The sequence below is a fragment of the Zonotrichia leucophrys genome, chromosome 4, assembly GCF_028769735.1.
Source record: "Zonotrichia leucophrys gambelii isolate GWCS_2022_RI chromosome 4, RI_Zleu_2.0, whole genome shotgun sequence".
NCBI classification, from domain to species: Eukaryota; Metazoa; Chordata; class Aves; order Passeriformes; family Passerellidae; genus Zonotrichia; species Zonotrichia leucophrys.
The window spans coordinates 1,845,137-1,871,327 of NC_088173.1; the positions used below are offsets into that span (position 1 = coordinate 1,845,137).

At 38.4% G+C, this 26,191-nt stretch overlaps 1 protein-coding gene across 1 annotated transcript in view; it reads left to right on the top strand.

Annotated features, from left to right (window-relative positions):
- Positions 1-26,191, top strand: part of FAM193A (family with sequence similarity 193 member A) — a 78,154-nt gene that overhangs the window by 19,177 nt on the left and 32,786 nt on the right. The window contains exons 2-7 of the mRNA XM_064710212.1: positions 13,283-13,348; positions 15,980-16,225; positions 18,459-18,625; positions 18,870-19,037; positions 21,094-21,328; positions 24,630-24,754. Coding sequence (XP_064566282.1) covers positions 13,283-13,348; positions 15,980-16,225; positions 18,459-18,625; positions 18,870-19,037; positions 21,094-21,328; positions 24,630-24,754 — 1,007 coding nt within the window. The remainder of the gene's footprint in view (positions 1-13,282; positions 13,349-15,979; positions 16,226-18,458; positions 18,626-18,869; positions 19,038-21,093; positions 21,329-24,629; positions 24,755-26,191) is intronic.

Genomic DNA, 26,191 nt, shown 5'->3' on the forward strand with positions numbered 1-26,191 from the left:
CAGCTGTTTTGATTCTGTTTATCTGTAGAAATATGTAAAATGCCTTTCGCTAGCTGATTCAGCTTCATTTGAAATAGATCTTCACTGTCCATGTCTTCAGTTCTGCTTCATGCTGTGGCTGATAGTCCTGTCCTTCAGTTTGAGTGTATTCCAGGACACTTGACTCTGCTTCCCTGTCCTTGGTTCAATTGTTGTTTTCTGCCCATCCCCAGTACCCTTGCAGAGACCTGAATTGCTTTGCTAAGCTAAACAAGGCAGGGTTCTTGCTGACAGCCCAGTTTGGCTGTCCCCGTGTCTGTTCCACTTAGGCATTGCTGGAGGGTGGCTGACCAAACGAGGTCTCCTCCAGAGGGCTGTGAGGCAGCGCTAATGCCTCCTTCCTCTAGAAAACAGTGTGATGCACCTGTCGGGTTTTGGGCTGTTTGAAGGGCCTGGAAAGGCCCGGGGTGGCCTTGGGGCAGCCCGCGTATCGAAGGACGAGAAGAGGCTTCAGTTCTTCTTTCGGTTTTATGTTTATTAATTGTTTATCTAAAAGATTTTCTTTCGGCCCAACAGAGCTCTGCTCAGCAGCCAGCCATGAGCACACTGTGCTGCCCTCCGGGCAGCCACGTATCTTTATACCCATTGTTACGTGTACAATATTTATCATTTTTCCCAATACCATTTATTCTTATTGCCCAGTGCACTTTTAGTAATGACCAATCCCAAAGTGCCACCATCACCATAGAGGATGGAGGAGAAGAAGAAGAAGAAGGAGGACAGGACACACCCCAATTCCTCCATCTTACTTCTCTAAACCCCCCTGTACATAAATCCTAAACCCTGTGTCTCACTCTCTAATTAACCAATCCCTTCACCATTCACCCCGGTGAAACCCTCCTGTCCTCATACAGGTGTCGTCTCCTGTGTAGGATCAAAGTCCAGCCACCAGACACTTCTGGAACATTCCAGGACTCCCGAGCCCCCCAAGGGTGCTCTCGGTGGCTCAGCACCTCAGTCCTGAGGTGCTGAGATCCCACATGCACCTTGCAATCATGTTTCCTTTCCACACTTGTAGTGATGAGCATCAGCCATTGGTATAACAAAATCCCCTTTGACTTCCCAGTCCTGATAGAGGATTAATCTGAGAAAGCCTCTTTGGCTGCAAATGCAGAACGAGACACTTGTCAGTGTCAATGCACCTTTAGGACGTGCAATTTTTGGATTTGGTGATAGGAATTGAAAAATTCTGACAGTTGGAAATGTAAACTATGAATAATGAATTGAATATAGTGAAAGACAAGACATTACAGAATCATCAATACAAATAATTAAATATACACGTGCATGATTATACTTCTTTAGAAATAACCAATTTCTAGTAACGTAGTCTTAATTTACATGCAGTACCTCAGATCAGTGCAAAGCAAAGTACAAAGAAGAAAAGGATATTAATTCTACTGGCTTTAATCTGAATAATGGTCTTATTTAGCCAAGTAATTGGTTGCACAAGTATAGGCATTGTCTTGGTTTCGCACAGTTTATGAGCTGATAGCCTCATGTGTATTGTAGCTGGTTTGATTTTGTTCTGTTTAAAAACATTTTCTTCAAGAAAAATGAAGACATAAGATGAACACAAGCTTATGTTACGGTTTGCAGCTTTCTGACTGGTATTTAATGTTTACTTCAAAATGTGCCATCTTCACCACTTCTTTGCTGAAGTGTCATTATTTATTAGCCTAAGTAGGCTATATTTCTATGCTAAGTTATGTTTTAACTTACTCTCTTGAACTTAAATGTGTATTTTTTAAAATTTTTAATGATCAAAATTATTTTACTGTGGAACTGAATTTTTCCTCTATGATGCTATGAGGAGTGGCTCATCAGCTGCAGCTGCCATTTGTACAAACAGTGGTGCTGCAGTTTGCAAAGTAAAGCTTCACAGTTGGGCAAAAGTGTAAGTTTAGGTTTCTCTTCCTCCTCCTGCTCCCCAAGGACAAAATCTTTTATTTCTTGCAGTACAATATATATTTCTGTATGGTAGATGTTAGGTATTTTTTCTAGTATATGTTTATAAATGCAAGCATGACAGAAATTGTGATTCTAATGCTTCTAAAATTTTTCTAAGATAAGACAGATGGTTTTAGGTTCAAAGGAAGATCAAATGACAAGTTGGGATTTGCAAGCATAGGTACTTTTCATGGCATCAGGGATCTGTTGCTTTCTGCTGTAGTAATCTCTGCTGGAAGGAATTAAAAAACCACCAGGGACTGCAGTAGGATTCACTATGGTGTTATTAACCCTTGCTTGGACATGTGCATCTTCTTGAGAAGGGATGTGGGCAGGGCCATGGAGAGAGCTGGGCACTTCTGTCCTCAGGGTGGGACAGCACTGCACCTGCTGTTCACTGCTTTTGAAAAAGGGAGACTTCAGCTTGTTAGATTTCAAATGCAGTAGGAGTATTTTTGTTCCCAGGTGACATGGATCTTACAGCTTTTTGTCATGGAAAACCTTCAGTAATGGGTTTGCTAGTGGGTTATAGGGAATTGTGGTAGTGCTGTTTTTCTTTTTATGTTGCGTTGGAAGAAAACATGAAATTATATTGATAAAACTTGTAGGGAATATAGCGATGTAGAGAGGGATAATCAGAGCTCTGAGCCTGACAAAACCCAGTACTTGTTCATATACTGCAAACAGTATTCATGGCAGCCTTGCCAAATGTCATGTGGCTTAGGTAGAGTGACCTCTAGGATGGCTGTGCTGCTGGCCTCTGTCTGGGTGCACAATATTCTGTGAATTAAAAAGAAAAGAAAAAAAGACTATCTTGGTCCTTCACAATCTCTTCACAGTGGTGTCAAGTGGGAGGTTATTGGGTATCTGGCAGGGATTTCTTCCAGAATTACCAGTTCTTGTGAGTATTTTGTAGGAAGGATGATGTAATTGTCTTCCAAGGACCTGTTCTCTAACCCTTTCCAATTTCTTGGAATATAAGGAGAAAGTGGCTCATCAGCTAAAAGCATCTGAATACATAACAAAAGAAGAGTGATGATGAAAAGCACTACTTGATGTTTGATTCTGAACCTAGATTAATTCTCTTAGAGATGATTTGCTACTTGCAGTTTTTAAAGAGGGGCTGTGCCAGATCATGTCTTATGGAAAAAGCACCCAACAGTGGTTAGTTCAGGAAGGTCTTTGGCCTTTGTCAAGACAAATTTCATGAGATCATGTGCTAGGCAGCACTTAGATACATTTCTTAATTCCAGCTTATGTAGGTTTCGTTTTAATGGTGGAATTCAACTCAAAAGTATCTACAGAACACAGCAGGGACTTCTGGTAGGGTCTGTACACTCCATTCTACAAAACAACTGTTTATTTCTTAATTTTTTTTCCTTAGGGTATTTTTTGATAGTGATCAGTTGTCACATGAGACTTTTCAAAATAAAGAAGCAGGGGAGGTGAATTCTGTGGCAGTGGTTGAGGCAGGGATGAATATACCCATCTGTGAGTTTCATGGAATAAGTAGTTAAAGTTGGCATCGTTCAGATTAACAGCCAAGGATTTGACTTTGTTCGATAAAGTGGAGTAGATAAGAGAAACTTATTGAGTACAACCTTGCTTTAACTTCCATTTTAAAAATTTAGTGAATGTAGGTTGTTCTGTCTAATAACAGGATACTCATCAAAGTTTCATCTTTTTAATTTTGGATTGTGAATTCTTCCCAATTCCTGTAGAGATCATGTTTTTTTGTGTGTGCTAACATTTTCATGTTGTGGCACTATAACCTGTGAACTCCTTATTTCCTAAGAGGTGCTCATTTCCTGAAGGATGTAGTTTAGGTTGATTCAGCTAAAAGAAAACCAAGTGTGCTATTGACGAATGCGTGGGAGGAATGGCACAGAATATAGATGTTGCTTCCTTAAAACTCATTACAGAGTATCAGCATCTGTGTTCTTTTCAAAGTACAACATCAAAGTTGTCTTTTTAAGGTACTACTGAGGAAAAAACTTTCACTGGGGAGTTTTGTGTAGCTTTCTTTGCAGTGTAGATAATGTAGTTTCAGATGGCTGTGTTTCTGAGTCTAGATTTTTGTCAGTCCAGGTTTGATGGGTTTGTGAATTTTAAATAGCTATTTAGACTTCAGTCTGTTCTGATTACTGTGCTACAGTAGAATTGTTTTATTTTGGCACTGAGGATCCAAAGGAAAAGTAAATGCAGTGGGTAAATAATCAGTTCAGTGTAAATCTACCAGAGGTGGTGATTTTACTTAATTTTCAGAGGACTTCAGTCTTACAGAACTGAAGTAGAGGGAGAACTGATTTTCTTTCAATTCTCCATTGTCCAGTGCTGTCTGATTTCCTTCCTCCCTGCTCTGTTTTTGAAGGCTTTGTGTATGTCTGGGAAACAAAAACAAAACAAACACTTAATTATGTACCTTTTTTGCACAGACTTCTACAAGTCATCCATGCACTTGCTCTTCCAGAAGCTGGCAATGCATGATGAACACTTTTTCAAACTGTGGAGGAAAAGATGCCTTAAACTTTCTCAGACTACTAGTATGCCTCATTTTGAAATACAGCTCTGTGTACAAGTGATTGATTATCCTTCTTCCCCCACCCCTGTGATAAGTCTGTAAATACTTAATCTTACAAAAATCTTACACATCTTACAAAAATCCTTTGGGGAAAAATTTTGTTTGCTAAATATCTTAGACTTGAGTTTTAGCAGGAACGTAGTAGGCACTTGTCATCTTGGATATCTTGATATCTTGTCATTTAGGATATCTCCCAAATGGGTGAGATAGGGACAGCCTCCCCATGTACCCTGACCTCACTCGTAACTCGTAATTATTGCTAAAAGAAAGTATTGGTACTTTTGAACAAGTCCTGTGTATGCCTGCAATTTATCCTTCTGTAATTCCTCTCCATAGACTGAACTTCTGTGAAAACAAAGACTTCAACTGGAAAAAGTGAAATTGGAAATAATTTCAGTTCCTGTTGAAACCTCCATTGGCATTTTGACTTAGTATCGAAGGTCTTAAAGGATATCACTCAATTCAGATTTGAGATCTTGGGGGTGTGGGGAGAGGAATAATTTTGGGGATTTGAGCCTTTCATGGTTCACTTGCTTCATAACCTACAGGCAAGCTAGTGGAGCTTTCTAGATTAAGCCTCCCCACCCTCAGATTGTCAGCTTGCTTGCCACCAACAATTTACTTTAGGACTAGTTTTTACTGAGCTATGAAAATAGTGTTATGTTTACTTAAAGCCCAGTGATAAGTTTTAATAACATGACTTGCTGAAGAAGAAAAGCCTTCAGAGAACCTGTATTGCAGGTTACTCAGATTCTGTAATGGTATGATTTTACTTAATAAGGAAATCACTGGAAGTCAGTGTTATTACATAAAACAGATTAAAATTACAGTAGAAGTGTCACTGAAATTATTGAAACCTCATGTCGATTTTATTTGTATTTTCCTCATTATTCATATAAGAAGACTGTTAATTATATTGGCTAATGAGGATTTAACCTGGGGTCTTACGAAGTTTATTTTGGCAGTAGTACAGTTCAGAAGAGAAACAGTTTTGTTCATAAGCACTTTCTGTGAAAATGCTTGGATAGGGAGTACCTAATTTTGGTTTAATAGGATGAGTGTCTATTGCCAAATATATCTTTATCTTAATATCTTGTCCGTAATATGAAGTTATATCACACTTCACCTTTTGAGGGCTAAACTGAGTGACTTCAACCACAGCCTTGTCAGCTTCTTGTGGGTGTTTGGGTTAGGAGTAGAGTGTAACTGCTCTGCATGTTTCTGTCTCTTGCTTGTCTTTACAAGCAAAGCAAGTGTGAATTCTCAAGTTGCATGAATAATCTTTTCTTAGACTCAGCATTGTCTCTCTTCTTCCTTCCATCTCCATAGGTCATTTCCTGCGTTTAGCCCTTGACTGTGTGATTCCCTCTGGCTGAGCATGGTGGAGAGGGCTGGTGTGTTCTGCAGTCACAGGATTTCCAACCCACCCCATCCAAATGTGTGTGCACAAGATGGTGCATGAACCACTCACCTGCTGGTTTCACAGCTGGTTGATGTCTCTCATTTGGTGTTCTGCAGCAAATCTGCTTTTTAATGATTTCTGTTACGTACTATAGCTATGGAACATAGATGTGCTGTGCACTAGATACCAATATAAATAAGGGTTGAGTCAGCATGCTGGCTGTATTCATGTGCAGAGCTTTTGCTCTTGGAGCTTCTCATGAACCCTTTACTCTTGACTGTTGTTCAGCTTCTGCAACTTCTGTTTCTCCGGCTTCTAAATTATTTCATATCTAAAAGCTGGTTTATCTGTATTTGAGAGTAATATCACAATTTTTAACAAGTCTGAATATCAGGATAGTCACAATAGTCATGTAACTCTTCTTGGAATCCTTGTTCTTTCTCAGCTTTCACTTTTTAATATCCTGATAATTGACATGAAGATTTAAAGGTTCTCTGAAATTATGTCCAGTCCAGTAGCTTTTCAGAGGAGCACCAAGGGCTGGCGTGTGATATCGCTGACTTGTTTATGTGTATTTTTTTCTTCATTAAAGCATTTCCAATCTCAAGAGTGTGGAGTGTACTAGAATAATGCAGATGAGGCCGGGAAAAGATAATTTAGGTGTTTGTGAATATTAATGCCAAGGACAGAATGCTTGGTAAAATGAATTGATAGTCTGCAAAGTTACTCAATTGGCCAGATCAAGTGTTGGCTGCCTTAATGGGGATATTTGAACTTAAATTATTATCACCTTGTCTTTACTCGTGTTGGTTTTTATTTGGTACTTTGTTACACTTAGTAAAATTAAGGAACTTTCTGCATAGGAAGTCTTTACAACTTTCCCTGTTGATGACTGTTGCAGATAATCAGGAACCACTTTATCTGTCAGTGTCTCATATAATCCTGAGAATTCCCTGGCAGGCAAGTCTGTGTTAGGATGTACAACTGCATTCTGTTCAGTGTCACTAGAGATGTGTGATTATGGCATGAAAAATCCAGATATTTGTCCATTTCTTAAGCAAAACACTCCAGCTTCTAGATCAGGAAAAGATACTATTTAGTTTGTTCATCCTTTAACTTTATAGTTAATAAAACTAACTGGTGGTCTTTATTCATTCCTCCCCCACTAAGACATGTTTCACTGCTGCTTCACACTAAACCATAGCTATATTTGGAGTAGGAACCTCCCAGGCTTTTCCCTTTTGCTCATCAAACATTACCTGTTTTCAAGCTACTGAATCAGAAGTCTTTGAAATGAAATTTTATATAACTGATGGCAAAAGACTTTTTTTTTCTCCTCAAAACCAATAATAATAGGCTCTGATATCTGCTTGAATGTTGCTATGCTAATGAACCTGGAAATGTGTTGTATATTACTGATTATTTTCTGGCCCATTCTTGGGCATGCTAATTTTGCATTCTCCTTGCTCCAGTGCTAGGAAGAAAACTCTTGCCTTTAATCTGTTAAAAAACACCATTTTTGTATACTTTGCTTAGAGCTCATGCTCTCCTGCTACAAAAGCCCTTGTAGTTTGGGGCTTATTTAAAAATGAAAATAAGAACTTCCTTTCTATTAGAAGAGTTTCCTGTTCACCTCCACTTGGGTGTCAGACTTTGGTGACCATGGACAGGGACCATCAGTGACCTTGGGCCAGCCCAGCTGGAGCACAGCAGGCCCAGCCATGCTGTGATAGGGGACATTTCTGCATTTCTTGGCTGTATTGGTATTGAACATAAGTATTTGGATGTGCTCATCCTCTCCAAGAGGATTCTTGGGTGTAGTTCGGGGTAATCATTCATCTGATTGCAAGATCTTCCTGGACTGTTTGTTTCAGTATTAGAGCATCCTTAACAACAAGTGCTTTGATGAAAAAAAAAGGATGAATACACAATTTTTTTTCTATAGTATGTTCTGCTTTATTGGACTATGCTTTGGTTTACTTCAGTTTTGCAGTAATTGATATCTTACAGGGCTTATGGCATTTTGGTGCATTTTGGGTCTGTACACTCCATTCTACAAAACAGCAGTTTATTTCTTAATTTCTGGACACTGGTGTGTCCAGAGTATGGAACAGCCTTTTCTGTGAGCAACCAGGCAGTACTTTGCTTAGTCTCTTGGTAGTGTCCTTTCTATGCCTTTAAAATGCTCATGGTTTTCTTAAGCAGATGAAGAATAATCAGTACGTTGAAATAAATGAAATCTCATTGGCAAGAGTTATGACGCTGCCAAGTAGAACTGATCCAGTTTGCTGTTCCTCTAAAAAACTGGGTTGTACCAGACGTTAACTGGGTATAATGTGGACTTAAAAGAGGATTAAGGAAGGGATAAGTGTTGATAGTTCACTTGCTGTGCTTTACATCATAATATCTCTTCAGTGCTGTAATACATGTTTTGCAGGGCTGCAGTCACTCCTGCCTGTGTTCAGGAGAGGTGTTTGAAGCAAACCCCAAAGCCTTGCTGTGCTACAGGTCTGGCCAGCATGGTGTCTTGTCTGACAGTGCTTGCTGCCAGAGAATGGAGAGAATGCAGAATAATCCTCCTGTGCACCTTCACAGGTCTTACCATTCCTGGGGTGTCCTGAATCAGATTTTGTTTGTTATCTGCTGTTGAATGTCTCTTTGATACATTTGTCATCATTCTTTCCCCTCATCCACCAGGCATTTGACTTTTACAATGGCTTATCATTAAATCAGTTTCTGTTAGGGGGGAAGGATCCTAAATTTTCACTTACTGAAATCAGATTGTTTGCTATCTGTTGAACTAAAGGCATAAATAAATCATTCTTCATATCTGCAGTCACTTAGGATTTTGTAAGCATCACTCAGCTGCCAGCAGCAGTTCTGTCACCAATTTAGCTGTGGTTGGAAGAGGAGAGAAAGCTCAGGCTGTGACTGGAGCCTGCCCAAGTCAGAGCTTCACTGGGGCTGCAGGGTGGCAGGTCTGGAGCAGAGAGTGGGACTTGAGAGTGCTGCCACCAAAGGGTGGTGGGTGATGGCAGTGGGAGGTGAGCAGAGCTGCTCCAGGTGCCTGAGGCAAGGCTGAGCACAGCAAAGCCATGGCAAATGGGATTTGGCTTTAAAACGCAGGCAGGAGAACAAGTGGCATGGACAAGACATCTGGATGGATTTTGGGAGGGGTAGCAGGCTGGTTTCTTTAGTGTTAGTCAGATACTGACTGGCTGATTTCAGCCAACTTGATTCTTCACCTCCCTATATAAAAATAAGGTAATTGATTCAAGTGGTATGGAATACAATTATTATATTAGGACCTTGTACAAGTAAGTGTAGCTGTAATTGTCTCTTGGTAACATTGGTTTTTTTCTGATCTTTCTGTCTTTTCTGTCTTTCCTAATGCACCTGAGAAAATCAGTACAATTTATCCTTGCTGTTTCTCTTTGGAAGAAATTTGATTCAATCTTGCTTTTTTTTTTTTTTTTTTTGAGCCTCACATTTCTTTTGGACAGTTTAGGGTTCAGTGATGGTGAATTGAATCTAAATTTCCTTCCTGTGCCTTTCTTTTCCTGAGCTCTCCTGAGATCTTGCATCGCTCTGGCGTTCATGATGTTTGTGTGTCTTCAGCAGGCTTCAGTTGTGAGACAGATGGGGGTGTGTTGTGTAGTAATGTGTCACTCAGCCTCCTGGAGGTCTGATTGCAGTAGTGACAGGCTATTAGAGCAAATTGTGGCACTCTCTCAGTGCTTATTTGCTAATTGCTCAACTGCTTCTTCAAGGTCATTCTGGTGTAATCAGGCTGTGGGGGCCTGAATATATGTTGTATTGTAAGACCTGTGTGGGTCTGAGTTGCTCCAAACGAGCTGCAGCTGCAGGGTCCTTAGTTGGGCAGCAGCTGTAGCTCGTGAAGGTAACTGAGATAAATAGGGGTGGGTCAAGAGCCCAAGAGGAGCCCCTGAGAAGACAGGAAGGACTGAGCTGCAGAGAATGGAGAAGAGCCCCAGCAGAGAGGTGAGAACAACACGGCAGCGAAGATTACAACATCAGGCTGTATTGTTTAAACTGGGATTCCCTCTCTCTTGATGCTTTCTGCCATGAACTATACTGTGCCAAGGTGTTGCATGTCTTATTCTCCAGGAAAATCAAGGTGAGGTAGTGTGACAGTAACTTCCAAGAAACACAAGATATATTTCCTTATATATTTTCAATTGTAAATAAAGTTCATAGTAAGAACAGAAATACTTCACGCACACACACTTTTCATTATGGTGAAGAGTGCTTGTGGAGATTCAGATATTCCTCATCATCCATGTCACCCTTCCTTATGGCATTTACCTTCACAAAATCGCTTTATAAAACACAAAACATGAAAATCATTAGAAACTCAGGAATGAAAAAATGAGGCTTTTTTAAATAAATAAAAAAGTTAGGGTAATCCAGGAGTGACAGCATCTAGCTTGTCACTTCCACTTCCAATTTCTGCACGCAGAGTTACATCTGTCAACATATGGCACAGTAACTCAGTCTTGGATGGTCCTCCTGCCATTCTCCAGTCTCTTTAGTTACATGAAGAATTTAGTGCTATTAGCTGACTTTGACATCTCTGTGGCACTTTCTTATTGGAGACTTTGGGTAACTGCAGTTTGTCTTTTGAAAGCTTAATAAATAAATAAATTATAAACAAAAGCAGTTGTTTGCTCCTCTCGTACCAGTGAAGCACAAAGCAAGCATTAACATGCTGAAATTATTAGTGCAATTCTGAGGTCCTTGAATTTCCTTAGGACTCTTGGCTGAATGTCATCCACTCTTGGTGGTTTGCTAATTTTTCACTTGCCCATTTTCTCTGTACTGTTTTTGTTTTTTTTTTTTCTAGCAGTGTTTGCTTTGAAACAGATCCTCTAATGCATATTCCATGAAGGCCTTTCACTGGGAGAATATCTTTAAGTTCCTCCCTCATGAACATGCAAAAAATAATTCTGGCTTTGCCCTCACTTTTGGTTATTTAAGGTTTTTTTCTTAATGCTTCTATTTGTTTACTTGCTGTACCCTTACCAATCCTGACAGGCTCCTTGCTTCTTATGTGTCTCAAGAAAGGATTTAGTTGTAGTTTTAATGCTTTTTTTTCCTTCCCTAATTTATTTTTGAGACTGTCTTGTATTTTTTTTTTCTGCTTTTAGCTTGCTATTGTTTGAGCCTCATTTGGACAACTTTTACAAGATTCTTCTAATATTTTCTCTAATATGTTATTTAGCCATCTCCTTCCTTGCCTGTCACATCATTATTCATCCCCACTTAAGTATTTTCTTTTTTTGTGATTTTTACGTTTCCTCTGGGCCTCACATACAATGTCTTATATCTCATGGTCTACACACAAGTTTTTGATGATTCTCTTTGTTGCCTACTATTTGTCTAATTGCTCTCTTTAAATTCCTTGGTGTTTTTTCCTCCTGCAGATATTTAGGTCACTTTAAATTCTGGGGGAGGGTTGCACTAATATTTTTAAGCAAATTCTGCACAGTGCTTAGGATCAAGAGATGTCTTTTCTGACAGCTCTTTCCGTGAAGCAGTCATTCCTGATATTCAGTATTTTGTCTTGGCTTCCTGTGACATTTAGTGGATAACAAAAACCTCCCATTGTTTTTTGTCTTTACTTTTGTAACATTCTGAGTACCTCAGCTTGGTCACTCAATGCCTGCATGTTTCAGTGTGAAGGCTCATGTATTTCTCATTATCACTGTCTTGAATGTAAAGAAGGTAAATGTACTCTTTTAATGAATAAGTAATGTCTTTGGATGAATTTCTCTTTTTATTCATTTTCTTCAAAAACTGGTTTTAGCTGCAGAAACTGTTTCATTCTAAACTTTCATAGTGGTTTCTGTATTTCTCAATGTATATGAATGCCAATAGCCAGTGGACCTCCAGACTGGAGGATGTCTTTTCTTGATGAAGAAGACTTCTTTTTATCAAACAACCTTTATTTTTTCCACTTTTTGGAAAGTGTCTGAATAAAAATAGGGAACTTATTCCACATCAGCATTTTTATTCCCATAATTTTAGACCTGAGATGCTTGGCTTGCAGAAGAGTTTTTTTTTTTTTCTTAAATATCTACTCTGGAAAGATAGCATAGGGTATGGAAGTGAAGTTGTGTGATTTCTTATTGGCATTTTCTCTAGCAGTGATTTGACAATCCCCACTTTGCCTTTGGAAAAATTCAGCTGAAGGCAGTGGCTTTGGAATAATCTCCCTGTCTCTGAACTGAGCTGTTGGGAGTGCTGTGAGTGTATAGAACTGAAGGAATGCTCCTTTGCACTGAGGACAGCTCCAGCTAGAGTTTATGGCTTGGGCAGAAATGTTTTCTGAATCCTGTCAGTACAGCATGCAAGACCTGGGGGGGACTTGGTCAGACATACTGGTTTTATTGTAGTCTTAGAAACATTAATATCCAACAGCAATAGGTGGGAAACTGGAGGGCAAAAAAGAGTTTAGAAAAGGCATGTGAAAGGTGGAACAGAAGTGTGAGAACTGATGTCTGAAATTCAAAAGCTCAACCAGTGCTCAAGAAGAAGGAGAGACTAGAATAATTGCCTGACTTTATTTCTCCTTTCCCATTTTTTTAAAAATGAAATGCCTTTTCTTCAAGTTGGTGTGATCTAGAGCTCTTCATTGTCACTGACTTGAATTCATACATTGTCTTGACTTTACTCTTGATTTAGTGTCCTCAAGTAGTGCTGTGACAGAGCACTTGGGGCTTGTAAAAGGCATTTCATTGCTGTCTGGTGTAGTCTCTGTAGCACTTGTGTAGAGGAGATCTCAGAGATTTCTGTATGAGTTATAACCTGGGGCAGGAGGAGGCTGCTGCACTGGAGTAGCGTAATGCCACTGGGAGCCTTGCTGTGGAAAACTCTTCTGGTTAACACTGCATATTTTTCTAAGCAGTGTGGTAGTCAACTTTCAAAAGGCAAGAAGCTGTGTTAATTGTTTTGATTTACAGTGGAAGTTCAAAAGCTAAATGCAAGCAATCAAATACTGAAGGAAAAATGCAGTTTTGCTTATGACTTTTCTGTTTTCCTGTATCAGTTCTTTCAGCTCAGAGTTGTTCCTGAAACAGCTGTAGTGCAAAAGTTGAAAATCCAAACTTTTGCATCTGTAGGACTTTTTTACAAAAGAAAAGCTGATTTCTGTCTCTGCAGGTGATGATTCAAATTTCAAAAGCTGTTGTATCAATCTTCAGATACTGAGGTGGACTTTGTTTAATTTTTGTAAAGCTCTTTTAGCAATAAACTCAACTGTTGTAACCAATCTGTTGTTATTTTTCCAGGTTTCACTAAATGGTACACAGTTTACAGACAGTTCTGTTGGATCAGAATTCACAGGTGTTTCTCAGGTATGTGCAGTCAAATTTTGTTGGGTATATATAAAAGCAGAATTATTTACTAATGGGAGAAGATACTAAGCAGTATTAAAGGTACTAAATCAAACTCTTCAAAAAGAATGCTGTGTGAGATTGGGATGTTGGTAATTGAAATCAATTTGTGATTATCTCCTATTTAAGTTTTAAAAAACAATGGAATCTCTTTTTTTTTTAGTAAAATTTTGTTACAGTATGCTTGAAATTGGACTTGGATGTTAAAAAAATCTATGCAGTTTTATGGTAATAAAGTTATTCTTGGAAATAAATCTAAATACATAGCAGAGATGCAGTTATTTCTGTTCCAACTTGTCCTACTTCCAGCTTTCATTTATGAATGTTATATCTGAACATGTTTCAGAGATAAAGTGAGCCTGGGTGTTTTCTTGCAGAGATGCATCCCACATTTTTTGAAGCTTGACTAGTGGAAAAATATCCTGCTTTTCACAAAATGTGCACTTTGCTCTGATGGCACTGAAGAGACATACAAATGTGACCTAATTGCAAGCTCTCCTAATGCAGCAAGAGTTTGCTGCTCATGTTGAAATGGTCACATGAACACTCACTGCATTCATCATGCTTTAAATAAATAAGAAACTGCAATTTATTGCTACATTTTAGTAGGATGGAGTCATAACAGGTATCAGAGATGCTTGTGGTCTAGATTTTGTTGACGTTTCAGTTTTGATTCTTGATTTGCATTGTGCTCTAGGAACCAAGGGCTTTAATTTGAGATTCACACCTGTTGTAAATGTAAATGTTCACTGAGTGCGGCCATAACAAAGATTGTTGTTCCTGCTGTGTTTGCCATGGCTTTTTAGTGATTGTGGTGCAGCTTTAAGGAAGTTACACACATCTTAACTTCTAGAAGTCCCTGCAGAGTGGCTAAGGTGTGTTTGCCATGACCTTTACATTTGCAAAAGAGTGAGTGTCAGGTTGTCTTAGCTTCTGAACTTTTACATTTTTGTCCTCTTCTTTTCCTGCTTGTTGGAAGATGTCCTGCATAAGATGTTCATAAGGATTTGCCTGCAAAATAGCTATGAAGATGTCATCATTCTGACAAGGACTCACCTAATCTGGCTTCAAAAAAACTTGATTTAAGAAGGAAACATATGGGGCTAAGGGATAAGCAGCCATGGCCTCCTGCAGGGGTTTTAGGCATGAATGAGATCTTCAGTTGGGTGCAGGTCAGCCAAGAGCAATGTCTAACTTGGGAAATCTCTTGGTGCTTGTAGAGCCTATAAAGGAATTGGTCAGTCCTGGCCTTTCAGCTGGCAGAGGGAGTCTTCCTGCATGAGAAGGTTTTCTAAAACCCTGCAGTAGACTCCTGGAGAGTTTGTGTTCTTTTTCCTGCCTTAGTGCTTAGGTGCAAATTCCACAAGTGGCAGCAGTGAGCAAAGGTTAGCTGTTCTTAATAAATCTGTTAAATTTCTCATGAATTTTTGAAAGATAGGAGGATATTTAAGGAGATGAAATCAGTCTGTCTTTTGGGTTTTATGTTCTAGAATTCTTAATTTTCCTTTCCATATTGCTGAGTCTGTCAGTTTTATAAATGTGAAGAACACAAAAATCAGTGTCTGTAATGCTCTGCTGTTTTTCTTTAGATGTCAGCACTAGAGAATTGATTTGTTGTTGCTGTGAAGACAAGAAGAGAGTGAATTATGGTTTAGCTTGAACTGGTCCTTTGCCCTAAAGAATTGTTCACCTGTGCATATGCAGTTGAGCCTTACAAGATCTTTAAAGCTATATTTTTGTTAGTATTGAGATTAGAGCAGTATCAAGAGCAGTGCTTGAATTACTTAAAATTTGCTTTTTCTTTGAGAAAGAATTAAACTATTTTGATGCTTACATGGAAGGTGTTGTTAATTAAGGCAGAGTTAGCAGTTGTAATAAAATTGGGCAAATCTGTGATTCTGCCATTACATGATATTTTATTCCAGTCATCTGTTATGTCTGATAAAATTGGGTTCTCTTTGTCTTGTGCTGCCTGAGTTGTTTTTGACTATCAGCCTTGGTGAAGAATCAGCATTTCATGGCTGAACCATAGTTTCATGCACAGTAGCATCTTGGAAAATAATTCAGGTTTTGAAGTACCTCTGTCCTTGTAAGCTGCCAAGTCTGCTTGATTCAATAGCTGATAGTGGATTTGAGGACCCTTTTCACTTGCGTTGTTGAAACTGACTTAAACTTTTATTTTGTAATAGGCTTAGCTGAAAGTGACTTTGTTTCAGCTAGTATTATAAAAGGAAGTGTCACAGAGCTTCAAAGTGGAGATATTTTTCTTTTTTATCTGTAAATGGTGACAGTAAAAGTAAATATCCCTTTTTAATTTTACTTGCTGGATTTTTACATCTAGGCCAAAATATTTTAGAGGGAAAGACTGTAGACCATGTTCCTAAATGGGAGTGTATTAATAGTCTGAGTTGTTTGCCTCATGGATATTGAGATTGCTGTGTTTGTTGGGACACTCCAAGTATTCCCTTTTATAGTGACTAATAAAATATGTGTGTTGGTTTTGGGGGGTTTTGTTGTTAGTTTCAAATATCAGAATATGTACTCATATGTACTCTGTGAATAACCAGTTATTATCAAAACATTTGTTTGTAGACACCATTTACCTTTGGCTTGGGCCAGAGGGCACCATATACAACTGGCGAGCATTGTCTTCTTTGTAGAAGTGAGCGCAAAGATACTTCGCTTTCAGAGAGCGGAATCAAGAATTCCAGCAAAACAGCACTTTCCACATCTCCAAAAGCAAACAACATGCTGCACCTCCCACTGTGGGTGTGTCCAGACTGTAGAAGAACAGTGGAAAAGGAGGAGAGGCACGCTACAATAGAGCAGTCTCTCGTGGTAAGTTCAAGTAGCTCGGTAATCCTGAGAAGATGCTTAATTATGGGCTGCATGACACTTTGTGCTGTGGCACCACTGGAGCTGTAAATGCTTGAAAAGCTTTTTAGGTGATTTTGAGTTGGCTTTATATAAAATGAACAGGGAAGTTTTTCCAAAAGTGAGGAGTTCTGGTTCTGAGTTGAGGAGTTTTAAGTAGAGCAAGGTTTGGATCTGTTTTTTACTGAGCTTTTTGCTTTTAGTTCATTGGATCTCAAGCTTTGTCCTTATCCCCTGTACTTAAATACAATTTCTTCTACTTTTACCAACATGACTTTACTCATTGCACTTTTTTCTATTCTGTCTGCACATAGTGTTTTCCTCTCTTTGTGAAGTAAACTGTCAGAATTTTCCTTGTTCTTTCAGTGGACTTCTTGAGTCACTGCACTTGCACTGACACCTTCCTGCAGATTTCTGAGTTTTGCTGTCTTTTCTTTCCTGCATTTTTTAATAAAGAAGCACAACTTTGCATAGCATGAATGTAACAGTTTCCTAGTCTTGGTAGCACAGCGAGTACCAATTTAATATGTGGTGCTAATATTTCAAGTTGTGAATTCAACCTCGTGTAAGAGCTGTGCTTATTGTTGCAGGAAGATGCTAAGAGTTCATTGACAGGTCCAGCAAAACCTCATTAGATGCAAACTATGTTATACTGCAGAACCAAGTCTTCATGACTGACCTGGAAGTCACACACTTGGGATAATTGGAAGTACTGTAGATTGCAGCTGACACCTCCTTGCAGAGAGCTAACAGGCTGTGCACACACCCATAGGCACATACAGGTTTTTATTTCAGTAAATCACTGTGAAGGAAGATTGTATAGAGGGTGTTGTTAAGCTTGTGTTAAAAGTATAGATAAGGACCTTTTTGTGAGGAAAACCTAAGAGTATATCACTCGTATACAACTCGTGTTTACAGATAATGTTGCTATTAACAAGGGTGGTAAACTAATCAAAAGAGGTTACATCTGAGGGAATTATAGTGGTGGTATGGTGGTAAACACATCCTAGAGAGTTCAAAGCACAGCAAGACTGAGGCACATTATTGTTCAGTTGAGTCAAATCTTTTAACACATTTAAGCTCTGTTTAAGGAGCTAGCAAAGAAAATGAGTGTTCTAGATTTGCAAGGAAGGCAGGTTTTGCTTCCTACATGTTTTGTTAACTTACAGATACTCCAGGTGTAAATAAACATTCAGATTTTTTTTTTTAATTTGGCAACAGTTTTCTTTTTAAAGAGGATTTTTTAAAAGCAGACAGCAAATAGATTTTCCAAGGTTGGAAGCTTGACTTAAAAAGGCGACTATATGAATTAGTCAAATTAGAGAAGCCAGATGGGAAAAAAAGCCAAAATTAGCTAAAAAAAATGTTATCAATGACTGCAAGTCAGAATACAGGTGGTTTGCTGTAGGTGTTCCTGTGTTCAGGTTGCTGCTGCTCTCATTAGCTTGCTTGGTAGCAACTGCATGCAGGTTTGTTCTTACCTGTGTCTGCATCTTGATCCAGGATTTGGGGCACAGAAAAACCCACCTTGAGTCACAGTACTGATGTGAGAGAGGTTTCTTTCTGGTGCCAGGGAAATGTGGTGGCAGACTTGGGAGGGTGCAGGAGAGAAGTGTGGTGTGTGCTGGGGCTGGAGCACAGAGAAGGGAGAGAAACTGCAGTCAAAAATAGCAGCAGTTTGGGTGAATGGTCTGTGTCATCTGCTGGAATTGAACAGCACTGTGCACCAGAGATTGCATCCATCTCCAATGGCAGCAGCTTTCTGACATCCATTGCTCTGAAATACTGTCTGGCTGTTACAAACAAGGAGATTTTATCATTTTTCCTAGAAGGGATTGTTAAACTCTGGAAGCCAAACGCACTGTTACATGGAGACTGAAGAGATAGTGCTGGTTTATGATTAAGTGTGGGTGATGCAAGCCTTCCTTTAGCTTAGTTCATTGTTTATGCTGAAGTACATAAAGGTGATAATTATAGCCAGTGTACTTTGGTCATTAGAAATGAAGCTTTGTTTGTATCTTTGGTCGTCTCTGTTCATCTCTTGCATTTATTAGGCTTCTGAAAGACTAATTCTTTGTGCCTGATTGAGTGTCCTTCCAAAATACATGCAGCACTAACAATTGCCACTTAAATATTTGTCTACCTAATAACATTTCAGACCTTACAAACTGTTTGGGTTATTCTTTTTGTTTTTCAGAGCCAAGATTTCCTTTTGCACATGCCTCTTGGAAACAGTGGATCACAGCAGGAGTCTGTAGGAGGAGGAAGAATAACTGTTGGTGCACAGACAGTGCCTGCTGCAGATCTTAGCAATTCCTCTCCTTCAGACATAGCGTGCAACTGTGAGGCCTGTAATGAACGCAGGTAAGAGCTGAACTGATCCTCAGCAGCACAGAGGTTGTAGTCAGACTTTGGCAGTGTTGTAGCTTGTTTGTAGGTGTGTGCTTAAACTCTTGAAACAGTAATTTCTGGATGTCAGTATTCACCCAGTTTCATACTTTATTCTAGGCATTTTCAGATGTACTTTTTGTTTTTTGGAATAGTAGGAATCAAAACACTTATGTGATGCATACAAACAGAGGGTAATTATTTTTGTCTTTAAATGCAGAGAAAATTCAGCAGAGCCTGAACGTGAACCTCAGCAGCTACAGAATTACTGGTCTGAAGTCAGATACATGGTCCGGTGTATTTATCGTCAAGCTGGGACCCCTCTGGCAGATGACCAAGACCAATCGTTGGTACCAGATAAAGAAGGAATGAAAGAGCTGGTGGATAGGTATAATACTTCAAAGAGGATTCATTCTATTTTATTCGGGATTTTTCAATACTAGTTTGAATGCATGGGAAGCTATTAAATTCATATACTGTCTGCAATAAGAATATAAATGCATAATTATGAAAGGGTCCCAGAATGTTATTCTTCAAAAGGCCTTATTCATAAGACACTGTTAAGTTTGAATTGCCCCATGTGAAAATCTTACCTTGTGGAACTAGCTTGAATTAGTAGTAGTTAGTGTTGTACCATACTGTGATTGTAATACCTGGAAGAAATTTTATAAAAATAAAGAAAAGTTAGATTGGACACTGATCACTAGATGAGGCAGATTCCAATTTCATTCTTATTTTAGAAGTCATAATTGTAGCTTTTTAAGGTGTTGAAGTGAAAATGGGCTTAATGAGATCCTCAGTGGAGAGTTTTGTGCTTTTTAGAATAGTGGGGCAAACCCTGAAGGGCTCCAGTAGGATCATCTCAGTTTCTCTCTAACTCCATGTGTGGTCAAGGAGTTTTTGTTCTCCTTGGTTCCATATATGTTTAATATACCGAGATCTGAGTAGTCTCACTTGATCTGTAGTTCTCAATTTCTAGTTGAACCTAAATTCTGATGAGGTAAAGACACATTTGAAAGAGAAATTCATCTAGCCCTGCTCTTAATATGACTGTACACCTGAACTGGCTTTAGTAGATAATTAAATAAGCATATTGCACTTTGTTTATATAAAATCTGTTTGGTTTCATACATGAGTTGTGTACAAGCAGAGCAATATAATGTCCCTCCCTATTAGTCACACTTCGTTTATTCGAGTGATCAAAACATGCAATATAGGCTTGGAAATCAAAGATGTTTAAATGTTGCATAGTGTGTTGGTAATTAAAACTGAATCACAGCTGAAGTGGTTATTGATGTTATGCATCTCCTTAATGGAAAAATTTTGGAAATCAGAACATAATAGTGTGTAACTTGCTTACATACTCAGTAGCTTTCATTACTCAGAACTGTTTTTCACTTTTGAGAGAGATTATTAACAATACAAAGACAGAAACAGGATTTCAAAGAAGCAATCCTTAAATGCCAGTTGGATTATTTTTCACTTGAGTTTCTTATGGTCTGTAAAGGGAAAAATAAAAAAGGATACAGTTTGGGCAGGCACCAGTGTGTCCAGTCTCTATTGCTAGTGTCATGCAGAATTTTTTTATGAAGCTGGTCAATGTAGGTATTGAATGCATTTTTAAAATACCTTCCATTTAGGTAGGATGCAGAAGACCATGCTGTGGTTGAGTAACTCTGTTTAAAAGGCAGAAATTCCCACTTCCATGCTTGGCTCTTGTTAGACACAGCTGGCAAAAAAATGGAGTGTCTGGTTGTTTTTGTTGGAATAAGTAGTGGTGCCAGCTAATGTTCCTATTGTATGTTGGAATACTTGATGGCAGTATGATAGAACTGTTTTGTGAGTGCTGAGGGAAAAGCATGGATTAGATAGCTGCAGACTTCTATTCATCTAACTCTTAAGTACTTACCCCATTCATTTCTCCCTGTGCTGTAAAAAACCCAAAGCATTCTGTGCATGCTTAAACTCCATGCACAGAAATTTAGAGTGAAATTGGATTATTTTAAGTGGTTCAAAGCAGCCATCATGTTCAGTTTTCTTCTGTAGGCACTAATTTGTCACATGTTAAGAACATCATGGAGAAATTGTGAAGAAGCTTATTTGAATAGTCTGGGTGCCTGCAGGGTTGGATGCAAATGGAGTTAAGATTTTGAGCTCACAAGTTGAAGTGAAATTTTAAATCCTAAATAATTTTACTCCTCAGGTGTGCAGGCATCCTATTCCTTAAGGTACACAGGAGCTCAGTCCCATATGTGTACAAGTAGGGGACTGGACTGTGTTCTCTGAGATTTAACGTAGTTCTCTAAACCTGAGCCACCGAGGTTATTTTTTATGAGAATAATGGTAACTGGTAAATACTCCTAGGAAAATGAAAGCTGTTGATTACATGCTCTCTTTTTTTTTTTTTTTTTTTCTTTTCTGTCACAAATATTGTAAAACTAAAGGCTTTGTGAAAGAGATCCATACCAGCTTTACCAACGGTTGGAGCAGCAGGCTCGGGAATACGTGCTGGAAATGAAGGTTCGCCTGCTCAGACACCTGTCCCTGGGATCCAAGGTTGCATCGACCTTAGCCACAGAGGGGCCCCCCCAGGCCCAGCAGTTCATCTCCCTCCTGCTTGAGGAGTACAGTGCACTCTGCCAGGCGGCCTGTACAATCAGCGCCTTCCTAGTTACTCTGGTAAGACCAAAAAAACAGCTTTGTGCTCCTGCTTGCCAGGGCTGATGCTGGCAGAGTTATTTCTGGGCTCTTTCAGGTGTCTTCTGTGGTTGTGTTCATCATTAGAGACAGGGAGCTTCTGAAAATGCAGTTAAATATTCAGAAGTGTGAAGTAGTATATAGTAGTATATATCTCTTATATATACAGGCTTGATGTAATTTTTTTTTGTTCATAAAGAAAAAGGTGGAATGTTGTTTGTGGACTTACTCTGAAACAGATCTTTAAGCAGATTTACAAATATTAGATATGTGATGCATACAAACATTAGACAAACAAATATTAGATATCCTAATGTGGAAAACTCTTCTCTGGTAATCTTTAATGGTAGCTTCAAAACCATGATTAAGTGACGCCAACTTCTGTGTGTAGCACTAACTTAAATTGTTTCCTTATATTCTGAGGCAACACAATCTCTTCAAGCAGCCACCCTGGATTTTGAGTGAAAACTTTTCATTCACAGTCTAGGATGGCTACTTGAAGACATTGTGTTGCCTCAGCCATAATCTGCTATGTAATTTATTATTTCTAAGGTTCTACCTTTAACGCTTTTTTTGCCAACTGATTGTGATGTTGGACTTAGGATTACATTTTTGGCTATAAAATAGGCAGTAGCCTTAAAAATTTCTTCTTGAGTAACTGTCCATTGGATGAGTAATACCATAATCAAAATCTGTAATTCTATTTGTTTAAGGTCTTAGAAGACTGTTAATCCTGTTTTGTTATTAATCCTTTCTTGTGCATCCTATGTTAATGTTGTCATCCTGCCCATTCGTTTTCTTGTGTAAGCTTTGTGCAAGGATTAAAAAAAAAGGTGGCAAAAATGGGGAATTTGGATTTTATTACCAGTTAGGTGCAAGTGGCAGTCTGAAAGGGTAAAGAGAGGAAAAAACAGATGGAGCATACACTGTGATGGCCCCAGGTGAGGATATAAAGTGGAGAGGAGGCAGAGTTTCATTACTGAAGTAGGGCTGTCAATAAAATTAAATTGGCAAAGCAGGAAGATGTTTCTTCTAAGAAACTTGATCATATCTGATGGGGTTTTTTGTTGTCTATGCTCTGTATTTGCTGTTGTCTCTATTATCTTTCTCAGCTTTATCACTTAGATACAGACATGAGGTCACTGCTATCTCCTGTTTATTGGCTGCTTTTAACAGTCAATAATTTTCTAACAAAGTGCTTGAGAGAAGGTTGCTCTTGAGGTTGGGTTGCATTGCAGCTGGTTCAGCTGTAAAGCAAATGGTTTGCAGTGCACCTCAGCCTTCTCAAAGTGGCTCTGCCAATAATGAACCCTTTAATGCCAGAATTACACAGCTGATCAGAAAATAACCACTGTATACCTTTTTCCTGGCAATTACTGTGAACTAGTAGTTATGAAAGCCAGTAGGTATGGGAGATGGAAATCATAGCCATGAGAAAACAGAAGATGCTTGAACTCCCTAGTCAACCCCTTTCCTGACAAAATTTAAAGTAAAATAAAATTCTTCTCCTCTTTTAAAGAATGAAGCATAAGAAAACAGAAAATATGCCAGATTTTCTTGTCTTTTTCCTTCTGTAGCCCAGTCAGTACTGAAAACATCTTTTTACTAAGCTATGGCCTTGAGAAACTGAAATGTGAGAGTGTAGGATACTGTCTCTTGTCATACATTTCTTAGCTTTATTAAATAACTCATTTGTTAAATTGAGTAGTACGTCACAGCTTGCAGTACAGGTTGTAGGGTCACTAGTTTTTTCAGTGTACATGGATATTTCTTCTGAAGATACCAGTACACTATGGAAAAATGAATCTTTTCAGGTAAAATACATAACAGGCAGCCAAGATCTCTGAACTTGGTGCTGCCTTCCTTTTAAGGATGAAAGCTTTGCATGTAGTGTACTGTATAAAGGCATCTAATGCCTTGAACCTCCCACCTGTGAGAAACTGATTTCTCGATGAAATTGTGAATAGTTGTCCTGCCTTTCAAAGGAATTCATCCGACTTCAATAGCAGGAACCAAAGCTTTGTGCCCCAACAATGCAGGGAATGACAGATTATACTGACAACAATTTGCAAGGACTCTGGTCAGTACAGAAGGGCCCTCAAGTACACAGCATACAGACTAGAGAAGAAAACTTTCCTGATGTTTCTTTGTGAGAAATACCACAATCTGCACAAACTGGTACACAGGAGTTTGTAGATAAGTGTTTATTGCTTAGTTCACAGCATATATAGAAATTCCTTGAGAAGTCAGCCTCAGTGAACCTTGAGAAATTATTAGCATTTTATAGAAATTTAAAATATTTTGAAGACATAATACTCAAAATGAAAAAGTACATGTGTCTTGTGCAACTCATAAAACCTCACCACTCACCCTTCTTAATAATAATACTTTGAACTTAATTGTTTTTTTTTAATGATGGTAGTCTTGTCTTCAGGTCTGATATAAATATGTTTGGTTGGTTTATTTTTTGACCCACTGCTATTAAAAAAACTTTAAAATTCCAGAGTATAATGGTGCTTCCGGGTGCTTGGGGTTGTAGTACTTAAGGCCTACTTGCTGACCTGAGAATCAAAATGCTTGCATTTAATTCTGCTGTGTGGTTGAGTCCTGGTATAGAAAACCTGCGTAATGCTGGCTGTATGTAGGAAAACTGGCTGCCTTGAAATGTATATTATACATGTTTTGAATTCTTGTGTTTTAATGATAATAGTTTTAAGGTTTACTTCTTGAAATTGCATACAATTATGTGTTAAATAACGTCAAATACAAGAATATTCTGCTTACTGGAGAAGTAAGTTGTTGGTCTCTTCTGTTTAGAGAACAGTCATTCTTTAAGCTGTAGTTGAGGAGAACTGTTTATTTGATTTTATGTCAGTTTTGAATAAAGATTATAGGTGTATATGTCTTTTACTAGATAAGTTCAAAAAACTTATCTAGTAAATAAATTTTTTGCAAGAAAACCTGAGAATTATGGGTTCAGATCATAAAATGCATCTTTTGATGCAGAGATGAAAGAGAACTTTGAATAATGTAGACTGATTTTTTTAAATTATTTTTTTCCTTAAATTCATGACAATTTAGAAAGACTGATGCTATGGTTATTTAAGTCATTAAAAATTGCTTCAGTTCTGAGGGTTTGGGTTTTAAAACTGCATAAGATCTGAGCTGGTTCATACAGCCTGTAGGTTGGAAATTAGACTTTTTAAAAAAATCTTGCCTTGTACTGAATTTTGGTTTTTTTTTCCTTAACCCTGGTTTATTTCTGATTGTTTTATCATTATAGGAAAATGAACATTTGAAGAAATTTCAGGTGACATGGGAATTGCACAACAAGCATCTGTTTGAAAATTTGGTATTTTCTGAGCCACTCCTGCAGAATAGCTTGCCAACGCTGGTGTCACAGCTAAGGTAGAGTTTAACTTTTGTTTTGTGGTTTCAAGAAGAGATGAAAACCCATGTTTGTAACCACAGCATTAAAAAAAATATGCTGCTGCAATTGAATTGGTAAAAATCTTTGTGGATCTCTCTTGAAAAGAGTGTTGATTGATCAGGCTGCTGTCATAACTTGCTTGTCAGAAGAGTTACAACCCTAATTTGCTTAGTTGTAGGTTACCCAGTAAAATGACAGCATCCTGTGTAAATACTGATGGTATGACTGAGTAGTACTTTTTTCAGTTATCAGGCATTGCTGCTGTTTCTACAGCTCTACAAGCAAATTAAATCCTCATTACCTTCTGCTTCCCATAGTGCACAGAACGGAATTTGGAATTTTAAGCATCTTCTCACTGGAGAAACCCCCTTGCTGTATGCTTGTAGGTCTCATGCTTTAAAGCTCCTGAGGCATTAAATTGTGTATTTTCTTAGTAGGGTTGCTCTGATTGTAATTTGTGTACTGCCAAAGTGTTTGGTTTTTCTAGGAAAGAGGTATTAATAGAAATTTTCTTTACCCTAAGTCTGAACATTTTTAACATACAGTCATGGGTGGTTCATGTTGACCTCTCAGTCTTGTCTGTGATGAGGACACATATTTGATCTGTGTACATCATGTCTTGTCTTGGGTAATTTTTCATGGTGCAAGAGCAGTTTGACTAATTCTGCTACAAGAGATGTTGTGCACAGTGAATCAAAAAATTTCTTTTGAGTCCTTCTTTTGCTGGTAGATACCAGAAAGGAAAAAAGAAGAGACAAAAAAACTGAATTGTTGCCAGGCTCAGCAAGAAGTCTAAGGTCCCTCATAAGTTACCTGATTTGTTTAGATGGAACTGGGTTGATATTGAAAGCCTTTATCTCCCTGCCCCAACAGCTGATTTTGTTGCTGTGTTCAGCAGCATGTTAATTGTGTATTTTTCCAGTGATCTGTGCCTTCTTTTTCTGTGACTATCCTTCATCATGTCCATGCTTTTTGACAAGGTCTCTCTGTACCTCTTTACTCCAGCAGTCCTGACTATATAAAAGTATTTGTATTGCCTTTGTCTGCAGAGCTGAGAATGCTCTTTGTGAGCTTTATGGTTATTTCTTAACAGAAGCATTTTTCGTTTCCTGTACTTGTTCTGTGCTACTGCAGTTAAAGTCAGAGCAACTGACTTTAAGTCAGAAGTTGTGTTTCTGCTGTCACTGTGGTGACAGCCATCTTCAAAGCTTACAAATATGATGAAATCAGAATCTCGTCCTGCAGGACTTTGTTTTCCAGTGCATTTGTGTTTTCTAGGTAGTTTATGTGAAACATCCTTGAACTTATGGTTTTGCCTAGTTTGGTTGACATGAATAATTTTTTGACAGGAAAGGTTCAGCACAAGCTTCCCATTTCTAGGTTATTTAGTGTCTGTCTTGTTTTTCTTTGATAAA